Consider the following 12,479-nt stretch of genomic DNA (forward strand, 5'->3'; position numbering starts at 1 on the left):
TATAAAAAATACTAGAAAATGTTAACTACTATACTGAAAAGAGACCACGCTCACCTCACCATGGCAGATGGCCACTGAGACACACCATGTACTACATCGACAGTACACCTCACTAAAGGTGGGTCCTCCCATGGATTATTTCGACCGCCACAATCCACTAAGGGCAGGAGGAAAAGGAAAGAAAAAGCAAGTGCTTCATTTTTAACTGAAGCAAGGTAGAAAGTTTTATCTTACTATAAACAGCACAACCGTTAAATGTCTTCTTTAAGCAAACTCACTTTTGAGCTCATTTTCGGTCTAACAGTCATCAAAGTTCAAAATAGAAATCCCCTTTTCTACAAAGCCTGTTTTTCAAAGTCATTACACTGACACCTCTTAGCAGCTCAACCTTCCTGGGTAATCCAAATATTCTGGTTACTGAGGTTGTTAAACTGGATTCTTTCTATGTGCACTGGGGGCTCTTCAAGGTGGTTGTCACCTCTCCTCTATTTAATTTCTAGAAGTTCTTTTCCTTGACCTTCCTTTATGTTCCCTTGAACTTCTACACTTGACCTGCTTTCTGTTTTCAGATCACCTTGTTCCTTCTCCATGCAACACACCATCACTCCCAGGGCCCCCTCTGAACCTTTCTATCCCTCAGTTCCAATGCTGAAGTTCATTTGCTTTGAGGACAACCGGTTGTCAGACTAAGGCAGCAGTTCCGTCTGCCGTGATAAAGGAAAGCAGATAATACAATCTAGGAAACATGAGCACCAGAAAATAATGTCACATTCAAAACAACGTCATGCTGACATCACACAACGGCACCAGTCACAGTCACTTTTATTTTCCCCAAGGGATAGATCAATATTAAGCAACTTCAATGTTCCCAGCAGGGATGGCATTTCTCACGGAACTTTACTGACACTGGCTGGTTTCTCTAATTGGCAAAAGTTACATTTGCAATTTTAAAAGACATTACTATCACTTTGTAGAAAATAAATTCTACTGAGGGTAGGAGTGGACTTAAGGATGGCTCCTTAAGATGGAATGGAGCACAAAATGCTTTGGGTACAATAGTAATTTTTTTTTTCAGCCACAAAAAGCCAAATTGAATATACTTTTTTGAAAAAAGGTCTCACTGACATGTAACAAATTTGTATAGGAAAAAAAAAAAAAAAAGGTGGTCCTGGGCCACCTTTTAATACTACTCAAAGACAATGCTGGGTATACATGCACATCCCCACTGTGTCCTACGATATAGAAATTCCTTTGATATTACAAAATACAAAAATATTTTATCAGAACTTTCATTTACATCGCATTTACAATGGACATGTAAATAACTTAATTTTGGGTCCTGGCTAATAAACAAATTCCTTACTGGAAAAAGGGTCCTAAAAGTAAGAGAGCCAGAGAGGATATAAGCGAGCAGGAAACAATCTGCCACCTTGTGAATGGCAACTTAACACACAACTCACGGGAAGGAGGTGACCGACCCTGGCCTCGACAGAGTCTACTGTGTTTCCAAAGTGAAATGTGCAAATAATATTCAACATGCCAAAAACTGTGACTACCTATTGAGCCTATCTGCAACCTTGCTTCCATCAGCTGAGAGCATTTTCCCTTTTCTCCCCCATCAGCCACCCCCAAAAGCGCTTTACAATTGAAAACAGTGCAAGTTTCTGAACGTACATTCTTAGTTTCCATCTTCCCCCATTCCCTGACCCCAATCATATTAAGAAATGATACAGTTTTTGCTCTTTTGTCTTTTCCTGCTGTGCAACTGTCCCCTGCCACCTAACGTGGAGGATTTGGGGATGCCATAAGAGCTGTATTTGTGCAGCAGCTCGTCGCTTGTGACATATCGCAGGCGGGCCGGCTGGGGGATGGGTTCTCCTAGGAAATAGCCCTCGTTGTCGGACTCCGAAGAGGACGAGCAGGTGGAACACCAATCATACTCGGTGAAGTAGGGTCCCCATCGCTCTCCAAAGGCATTCTGCAAAGCCAGGTCCGACACAGTCCTAGGGCACTGGCCGTACAGGTCCCTGCGGGACCCCTGGCCCAGGCTCTCCTGGAAGCTCCGCTGGCGCATGAACTGGTCATAGTCCTCCCGGGCTCTCAGCGGGGGCCTCTCTTTTAACCGCGAGATGGCCTCGCGTTCGCTGGCCAGGTGGAGGGCGTTGTCCGAGCGGGAGCGCCGGGAGCGCCGGGAGCGGTGAGGTCGGAAGCGGCGGCCGTCGTCGCGCGGGGGCGTTCTTCTCCGCGTGCGCTCGCTCATGGGCTGGATCCGCACGCCCTCCTGCCCGGGCAGCTGGCTGCCTGCCATGCCCCCGTCAAAATCAAAGCTCTGATGCATCCTTCCGTGCGACTGCAGGTCTCTGTACCCAATGGGGTTGCTCAGCTGGTGGAGGTTTCCCTCCATCTCCTGGTACTGCTGGGCAGAGAGCAGGCTGCGAACCGACTCTGCGCTGCGGAACTGCATGGACGAGTTAAGAGTGCCCATGTTGCTCAGCTTCTCAGAGACGTTCATTCCAGAGTCTTTGCTGAGGTCGGGCATGGAGAATCTGGAGAGGTGCTCCTGGCGCTTGGCACCACCATCAGCGGAGAGGCCTGGGGGAAAGAGAGGAGAGGACCCCAGAGGTTAACATAAATGTGCAGCAATGGCGAGTCACTACCACTGCTGGTCATCTGTCCACGGTCGTTGCATGCAGTTGTGCAGTTATGCACTGTACAAAGGTTCTCTCAGAGGGCAAGCGTGTGTGAGAGGTCTCTCCCCCCACCACAGCAGGGCAGTGTCCACCTAGAGGGTGGGTGCACTTGCTTATAAATGCATCCACGGGGATGTATTTTACTAGTTACTAATTCCTCCAAAGGTTTGTCAAAGTTACTAAGAGCCCATGGTGTATCTTATGCATGTTGTTTCCTCTGTTTAGAATTTCACTTCTCAAAGCACTTCAGTTACCTCTTTGATTCTAATGATACACTATAAGCTCTGTAGGACAGATATTTTAGATGAGAGAACTTTCAGCTATGGAGGCTGGGTCATGCCCAATCAGTTCCTGGCGACACTGCACACTAGTTCCATGACACTGGATCAGTTCACTTCTCTGTTAGACTGCCGCAGTATCCTGCTCTGCCTGCTGTCCCTAAGTGGCAGATAGCCCTCTATCTCAAATGTCTTGGACACTAAATGACTCCCTAGGAGAGATATTTACTCTTTCAGCCTGTTTAGTGAGTGACTGCTTAGGTCACTCACTAAATGGGTCCCTAGCAGCCAGAAACCCACCTTCCATCCTCTGAGGAGGCACTTTTTAAAATAAAGCAGTGACTCTAATGCTCTTTAACAGCAGGTGCCCCTAGCAATGGATCTCCATTTCCTAAGGGCTGTCAAATGAACCCTGGCATCCCTGAGATAAAAACCATTTTGAAGGTAGTAGGAGATATTGACATTATTTTGCTCATCTTAAAGCAGCCCTCTCTTTGGAGATACTTCAGAATGGGCCAGGTGGCAAAGTCTTAGCATTTTCCACTCATACATTGAAAGACTCAACAATTTTGCCGTTTCTGGTCACAGACAACACACCTTTGGACTGTAATGGCCCATTATCACCCATGCCACTCGTTATTCTTGCCTCCTGCCAGGGCCTATGACTTTCCCCTTTTAAAACTAAACAATGTTACAAGCACTTTGAAAACCTACTTGGCAATATCTACTAACACTACATATACATACATTCGAAGGTACTGGAGCGGTTCATGGAAAGATTCGTATTATCCTTTAATTCTATTTTTGCACAAACTTTTTATTATTATTGAACCATAGTTGATTAGACGTATTTGTGGGTACAGAAGTGAATATCAATACCTGTGTACAATGTGCGATGATCAAATCAGGATAATTAGCATATTCATCATTACAAAAATGAAATCATTGTGTCCATTAACCAATTTCTTGATAACTCCTCTTCCCTTCCCCCTTTCCCACCTCTAGTAACTATGGTTTTGACCTCTCCTTCTGAAAGTTCAATGTGTTCGTGTTTGCATGGACTTTTTGAAGTACTCTCGTATACACATACATGAATTATGATAAAAGCTGCTTTGAATATCCTTGTCCATTTTTTGTGGACTTATGCACTTGTTTCTGTTGGGCATATAACCAAGAGTGGAGATTCTATAATTTTCCATCACTGCTCTTGATTATGTACCCAATAGAAATTAGTAAGTAGGTCCAAAAAATGTACAGGGGTATTCAGAGAAGCTTTCTTCTCTTATAATAGCCCAGAACTGGAAACAACTCAAATGTCAATTAACTGAAAAAATAGATAAATAAATGGTGCTATTTTCTACCATTCCCCACTAAAAGGAACTAGGGCTCTTTGTGGAAATGGCCAATCCAGGATAGAGGAAAGAAAAGTAAAAGATGAATCTGGAACATGTTGTGATGCCAGAAAGTAGGGAATTACTAAAAATAAAATATGATGAGGGTTTGTCAAAAGAAGAACACAGGGGCTCTCACTAGCCAAATCCAAACAGCTTGAGCATTAAAATACTTAAGGTAGTAATGATTTATAAACTGTTGAAACAACTAGGAATTCATAAGTCCATACTGATAACAGAGAGAAACGTGAATAAAAAAAATAAATGAGGGGAGAGAGACGACTCTGTGTACAGTAGAATGCCAACTGCTGTCAGCAGAGTGGGTGCATGTGGAGGAAGGGATGGCTGCATTTGGAAAATCATTTTGCAACCATTGGAGGTAAAGAGTGCTTCATGCAAGAATCAAAAAGTATGCTAAATTTAGGAGGTAAAAACTGATGATAGAGCAGAATCTTAAAGTGTTTCCCTACACGTTGCTGATTAGTTGTAAGGGAAGAATTAGTAGCTATACTATAGTGAAACCAGACAACACCTTGACCTGGAGATCAAACTTAACATCACCAACGAGGACACTGTATGCCTCCAGGTGGGATGTCCTAAGAAGGACACACTGTCACTTCTGTACTATTCCTGCTGAGAATGCACATTCTAAATGTATACAGCAAGAAACATTACACAAATCCCAAAAGGAGGAACATTCTATTAAGGTAAAAAAAAAAAGGGACCATAGTCTTAAAAAAAAACTTGGTATTATAACAAAACAAAACAAAACAAAAGGGGTGAGGGAATGTTCTAGAATAAAGGGTACTAAGGAAACATGACAGCTACATACAATACCTGATCCTGGACTGGAACCTGCTCTGTGGGAAAAATAAAGGCTATGAAAAATAATTTTTGGTCAACTGAAAAAAAAATTGGAACATGGGCAATGGATAAAAGTATTATCCTGAGTTTACTGTGGTTAATTGAGGATTGTAATAACGTTGGAGAAGATCCTTACTCCTGGGAAATACATATGGACATATATGGTGATAAATGGCCAAGATGAAAGCAACTTGCTCTCAAATGGCCGAGAAATAAATTGTGTGCATGTGCACACATGTATATGTACACAGGAAAAGAAATAGGGCAAAACATTAGCAACAGGTGAATCTACATAAAGAATATATTACATGTGTTGTTTGTTCCACTTTTACATATTTTCAGTAAGTTTGAAATGATTTCCAAATAAAAAGTTTCTTTAAAATTGCAGTATATGCATGTGAAACAATGATTTTCAATTCTAGGGGAAATTTAGAAATATGTGGAGACATTTTTGGTTATCACACTTGAAGGGGAGGGGCATTACTGGCATCTAGTAGGTAGAGGCCAGAGATACTGCTAGACATCCTACAATGCACAGGCCAACCCACCACCCTGCCCCCAGAATTATCCAGTCCAAATGTCAATAGTGCCACAGTAGAAACTCTGATATAATGGAAGACAACACAATAATAAGAATGAATTACCCGATAACATGGAGAAATCTCACAGAAAATGCTAAGAGACAGAAAAAGAATATGGATTTGTGATTCCATTTATTGGAAGTTCAAGAACAGGCTAAGGCTATGGTGACAGAGGTCAGGGTAGTGAGAGGGGACATGAGAGAAGCTTCTAGAGCACTGAAATTGTTCTATAGCTAGATCTGGGAGGTGCTTATAAAAGAATATACGCATGTAAAAACTCACTGAGGTGTAGATTTAATATTTGTTTGCTTTACTTTATGTAAATCAAACCTCAATAAAATGGTGTAAAAATAAAGCAAATGTTTGTTAAATAGCCAATTTTAACGTTGGATATGCCTATGGAGAAATTATTCTGCAAAATGCACGTGTAGTACTCTCTAGTATTTTTTTTTTTTTTTTAATTTCATTACTGGGATAATTGTCAGGGCAAGAGGAGTTGGTTTCTCCAACTCCTGCTTTCCTTGTTGCTTAGCTCTGATGTAAAAATCATAAAAGCTGATTTACTACAGTCTAATCACTTCCAGAGCCTCCTCAATCTGAACAGGGAGAGCACAGGATAACAACCTCAGATGATGAATGAGCAGTCCGAGTGGATGAACTCCAGTAAGGAAGGAAAAAAATAAAATCTGCAAAATCACATCTAGAAACAAAAGCTATATAGGTGAGTGCAATAATCTTTGCAGAGCTTTCTACCCAAGCTCTCGACTGCAGTTAGGGTAAGCATAAATAATCTAGCAAATACTATAAATTCCCAAACATTATGTTTTCCTGAGCCTGTCTTTTATAAGCCCTATGGCAAAGCATTTCCGAGAACATCCTGTGTGTGAACAGATTCATATTTCCATGTGAACATAAACGTGAGGAAGAGCTGCTTCCACTCTGCTGGGGGTCTGCTGTCCTCTTGCATTAAGCCTCTGCACCCCAGGAAGCCTCAGGATACCCTTAACCACCCCTGCAAAGAGAAAAAGTGCTCTGGCAAGAGCAGGAGGGCCCTGTCGCTCAAGCCCAGTGCCTACTATCAATTTTACCTAAATGTAAACTATTCCCCTGGGGATGTGTGGATGGGATTGGAAATGCTGCACGCTCACTCCAGAGCAGAGAAATGTCTCTCTTCTGATACATTAACTCAGATTTTCCTCCATGGTCTTGCATGCAGGACATGAACAGAAAGGACAATGTTGCCCTAAGATGAGCAATAATTGTGTACTTGCTTCTAAAGAGGGTAGTTCTGTGATTAATTTCATTATTGGCAAAGTCCAGAGTCCTTATGGAGACCTCAAGGCCCTACGTGACTTGGCTCCTTCCTCTCTCGCCAAGATCATCAATTAAATGTTCCTCCTCGCTTACTCTGCTTCAGCCATGCTTACATTCCTCCTCCTTCAAACACACCAACAAACTCACTCCAGCCCCCCTTGGAAACTCTCTCCTGTGCATGGCTGATTTCTTCTGTTCATTAAAGTTCTCACGTAGCTGTCACCTCTTCAGTGGTGCCTACCCTGACCACACCTTCTAAAGTAGCAAAGTTAGTTGTCCCCTGGTCAACCAGTCAACTCTTGCACCTGACCCTTTTTTAAGCCACTCACTCTGACTTATTTTCTTAAGTTCAGGGGTAAGTTTGTAACTTATGATCCTGTCCCCCTGTTCACTGCACTCACAGAACTAGCAGTGCCTGGCACCCTGTTGGTGCTCAATAAATATTTGTAAAATAAAGGGAAATGAATCTTCATGCTACCCACAGCTTGGAAAAGGCAATCACCCCTTGAGCTGGAGTGGACCAGGGCTGTAGTTCAGATGGGTGGGATTCCAAACATCAGGAACAAAATATTATGATCACACCTGCTAATCTTACTGTCTAGCTGGTTCATTACATGGCCCACCAAGTGGGGCTTCTTTAATTTTAAAGTCAAAGAAAGTGTGGTTTATAATTAGCTCACTGAACTGCAAAAATGTTTTCACGTTATTAATCACAACTCTGGAGATTTGTTTAAATTAGCAGATCCCACGTCCCCAAGATGAAAGTGTATTATCACAGCTCGTGCTCCAACTTGAGAAACACTCCATTCTCTCCAATTATGGACAGAACTAGAGAGCCACTTCCTGGTTGGGTGACTTGGAGCAATTTTTAAACCTTTTAAGCTGCATCAGTAAAATGGATATAACACTATCTAAGTATTAAAGCTGTAGGGACGATAAGATGAGAAAAAAATATACTTTTCCTTTTTACGACTCATTGCAACTGTAATAAATTTTTGTAGTTTTTGTTTCACCTCTGTCTTTTTGGCTAGACAATTAGCTCCAAGAGGGTAGGAACAGTGCTCCTGTTTGCTAGCTGCAATCTCAGTACCTGGTATTTAGTGTGCTGGAAGAAAGGGAGCAATACCTAAAAGTCCCAAATGAAAGAAAGCATGCCACAAGAATTTTATACCAGCCAACCTTACAGGCAAACACGTACTTGTTGAATGCATGATTATATAAATGAATGAATCCAACAAATGTGACCCTCAGAGGGCCCAATATATAGTGATATATACTTGAATATCAGTCACTGTTATAAATCACATGCTTCCAAACTGCAGCTGGGGATTTCTTCTCTATGCAGATCAAGTTCAGTTCCTTATTCCATTTGACTCAAATTCAACTGAGTCACTGTGAACAAGACTCAGTGTCAAAATACTGCAAATCAATACAGTCCAACCAAACAGGGCTCCAAAATGTCCCTCCACTCTCCTGCAGTAAATGCACTTTTCTTGCTGTCTAAGCTACGGTATGGGTGTATGTGCATATGGGCATGTGTGGGTGTGCACAGCACACATGTGGTGGGGGAGGCGGGGACTGCAAACTCAATTTTCTGGAGAGCTCTGGAGACTGCAAACTCAATTTTCTGCAGCGTATAGTCTGACCCTACATTCAGAACTGGCATTATCAGTGCCCTAAGGCACTCTGGAGGACCTGACAGAAGACTCCCACCCAAAGGCAGGGAGACATAGATGCCAAGTCATTTTCCTCTCAAGTGGAACTCTGCTTTACTAATAGAAAGGATTTTTTCCTCTCCAAATAACGTAGGCTTTGTGAGAGGTGCTAGACAGTGACTGTGGAGTTAAAGTCTTTGATTTATCCTTAACCCAGGGGTCAGTGGAGATGGGAGCTACACAAATGTCCATGCACCGCAGGGGTGCAGGTTTCCCTGAGGACCCTTGGGTCTTGCTCCATCAAGGAGAGGTCATTACTGAATTCAGCTGGCAGTTCTCCATGCTTAAACTGTCAACATGAAGGTGCAGCTGGGGCATTTTAATTGACACGAGTATTTCTGTACGTGCAATGTCTCGCTACAAATAGGAGGTCTTGTAGAAATGGGCAAGTGCAATGCAATCAATGCCCTTCAAAGAATGCTCTGGGTCTGATGGAAGAGAAAGGCCATCTTGGCTGTGTTCCCCTCCCTTATTAATTCTCAGGGCTGAAGGTATGCACTCAAATCCAGAAAGAAGAAAACATGGACTTAAATCTAACGGTAGCCCTTTGGCACATCTTTTTGTTCTGTCTTGTCCCAGTCCTCAAAAAAAAAAAAAAAAAAAGCACCAGGAGACAGAGAGCTGTGTTTCTGCCAACTTAAAAGATGCATTCACATTTCACATTTCTGGGCAGTAAAAGAAATACTATCTATTTACCCTAGCCCTCCAGACATTTACAACTCATGCTGATGATTTAGGTCCCTTTCACTAAGGTTCTCCCTATATGACATTTTGTTGTTGCTGAGGCAGAGATGTGAAGAAACAGGAATTGTTGGGCCGAGCCCGTGGCGCACTTGGTAGAGTGCTGTGCTGGCAGCGCGGCGACGCTCCCGCTGCGGGTTCGGATCCTACATAGGACTGACTGGTGCACTCACTGGCTGAGTGCCGGTCACGAAAAAAAAAAAAAAAAAAAAGAAACAGGAATTGTTTAAAACAGAGATCTACAAACTATGGCCTGAGGGCAGACATATAAAGAAATTGGAATTGTTTAGAACAGGAGTTTGCAAACTATGGCCTGAGGGTCAAATCCAGCCCACTGCCCATTTTTTTGTAAATGAGGTTTATTGGCACAAAACCACTTCTATATATTTGCATATTGCCCATGGCTGCTTTCCAGAGTAGTTGTGAGAGAGACTGTATGACCTGCAAAGCCTAAAATATTTGCTTCCTGACCCTTAAGAGAAACAGATTGTCAACCTCTGCTTTAGCAAGCGTGAGCATCCCCAAAGTCACGGGCTCTACATAGTTTAAGTGTATCAGACCATGTGAAAAATGTCTTGAGGTACAAGCTTGTTTGTTTGTTTGAAGTGTGTGTGGCTAGTTTGATCAGATCCCCTGAGATGTTTTTTTTCAACTAAGTCAATTGATTTCATCAACACCCTGAACTTCAAATTGGCAACAGGTGGAGAGAAACTGTCATCTGGGCAGTGGAGTTTAAACACCACCACATGTTTCTTGGTGACAGGGCACGGAATGGTTCAAACACAGTATGACAGGGAAGGCTTAGGGGGTGGGGATGCAAGGAGAGGGAGCAGGAGAGAAAATGAATACACTCAAAATCCCCTGCTACTCCAAGTGTCATCTGCAGACCAGCAGCAATGGCATTTCCTGAAACCTGGTTAGAATTTCAGACTCTCAGGCCCTAACCAGACTTGCAGAATCCGAATCTGCATTTGCACAAGATCCCCTGGTGATTCCTGTGCCCATGAGAGTTAGAAGAACACTATTCAAGTTGACGGAGTTCCAAGGACAATTTTCTTTGCAACTAAAAGTGCTTCTACTCCAGGAAACCAGGCCCTTGTACCTGCAGAGACTCCAATTCAGGCTTCTCAACACGTCAGTACTATCAACATCTCAGGTCTGATAATTTTTTGTCATGGGGGCTGCCCTGAGCATTGTAGAATATTTAGGAACATCTCTGGCTTCCACCCAGTAGATCCCAGTAGTAACCCTCCTCTGGCTGTACAATCCAAAATGCCTCCAGATGCTGCCAAATGTTCCTGGGGGTAAGACTGCCCCACTTGAGAACCACTGCTCTAAAAGACGTAGTCCTGGAGCTGCAGCTTGAAAACAGCTCAGGCGAACCCTATTCCTGCCCATCTCACAGTGGCCCTCGGTGAAACCTGCTTCACCCCATCTGCACATATGAGCCTGATCCCTGCAGGGGTTGACGCTGCCCCTTTCTAGAGAAGGATGAACATGCTCCAGTAGGTTGGGTGTGGCATGTCTCCAAAATCAGGGAACTGCCAAGTTGTTTTCTCTCTAAACTCTTCTCAGCAAACTCACCGGTCTATCCTTCAGTGAGCTCAAGAGTTCTCTGGGGTTAAGGCCTCCGCTGTGTTCTTTCCCTCGCCCATCTGAACCTTCTGAAACCCTGAGTCCTTGATGCATTTTTCTTACTTTCTTACTCTGGTCACTGGCCTGTGTAGTGGGTCCCAAGAGAGCAGCAGGTCATTGTTGGCTCGCAGTTACACGTCTGCCATCTGCTTCCGTGGTACCAGGGAAAGTGCTGGCAGACGGTGGAATAATTTCCTCTGGCAGCTGCTGCAGGGGGTGGGGGTGGGGGATGCGGAGTGTGTGTACTTCGGACTTCACACCCCTGCCCCCCAGCCTCCCAGGCTTGGCCTGCCTCCCCAGCTCAGGGAAGGGCGGTCTCCCCCTCCCTGACCACTCTGGGAGACTGGCCCAAACTTAAGAACAGCCTCTTTACAACCAGCTGGCCCCAAAGAGGGTTATGACTGATTTTGGTTTTCCCAACAAAAGAGGCTTTGTTTTTTTTAGCAGCACTCATTCTAGGGACTTGCCTTTGAACCAGAGCAGTTGTGAGGTGTCAAGTGTTACAACAGGACTAAAATCTCTTCTCTACAGACCCAGGACACTTACAAAGACAAGCCTGATCAAAGCTCAGGTTTAGACTGGAGGTTTTCTACCTTCTATCCCCTGACTTGCTCATCCTACTAACTTCCTGATAAGCCAGTCACCCCATAAAGAGGGACTAGTAAAAGTGAAGGGGAAACCAAGAAAGGACATCTTTTGGGAACATGTGGAGTTAATTTTAACTTCTACTACTCAGCTCTGTGGGGTATTCTGGTTGTGTTGCCACAAAACCTATTTCTAATTGAAATGATGTGCAAAAAATTCAAACCAGTTGAAGATTGTTTGCCGGAGTTTGCTCTGGGCTTACACTGACCCAGGCTCGTTTCTAGAATCTGTTAGCCCAAGTCAACAGGCAGACCACACTGGAGTATTTGCTCAGGAAACACTTGACTACACAGTGCAGAAGCTAAATGACTGCCTCATGGTAGAAAGTGGGCAACTAAGGACCCAGAGACCCATTTAGTTTCTTCAAAGATTTTTGACAAAGCCCTGCCATTACCAGGCCCTGTGAGTACAACTGTGAACCAGGCCCTTTGAGTTAACACCTCACAAGGATATTACACTGTACAGAGAAAATATAACTAAATCAGCATAGCAATACCACCATTACAAGTAACAATCACAAGGCAGGGAATGAAACGAATGCTCTGATAGGGAATAAAAGATCGGACCTACTTAGGCAGTGTTGGCAAAGAACAGGCTGGCGATGATGAGACCTCCAGGATGAGAA

General features: G+C 43.6%; 1 protein-coding gene across 2 annotated transcripts in view; it reads right to left on the reverse strand.

Annotated features, from left to right (window-relative positions):
• Positions 1-1,717: 1,717 nt before the first annotated feature.
• The window catches only part of PRICKLE2 (prickle planar cell polarity protein 2), a 307,781-nt gene continuing 297,019 nt past the window's right edge, over positions 1,718-12,479 (reverse strand). For both annotated transcript variants that reach the window (XM_063115190.1, XM_063115189.1), the window contains exon 9: positions 1,718-2,592. In XM_063115190.1, coding sequence (XP_062971260.1) covers positions 1,718-2,592 — 875 coding nt within the window. The remainder of the gene's footprint in view (positions 2,593-12,479) is intronic.

Source organism: Cynocephalus volans, chromosome 11, assembly GCF_027409185.1.
Source record: "Cynocephalus volans isolate mCynVol1 chromosome 11, mCynVol1.pri, whole genome shotgun sequence".
In the NCBI taxonomy this organism is placed as follows: domain Eukaryota; kingdom Metazoa; phylum Chordata; class Mammalia; order Dermoptera; family Cynocephalidae; genus Cynocephalus; species Cynocephalus volans.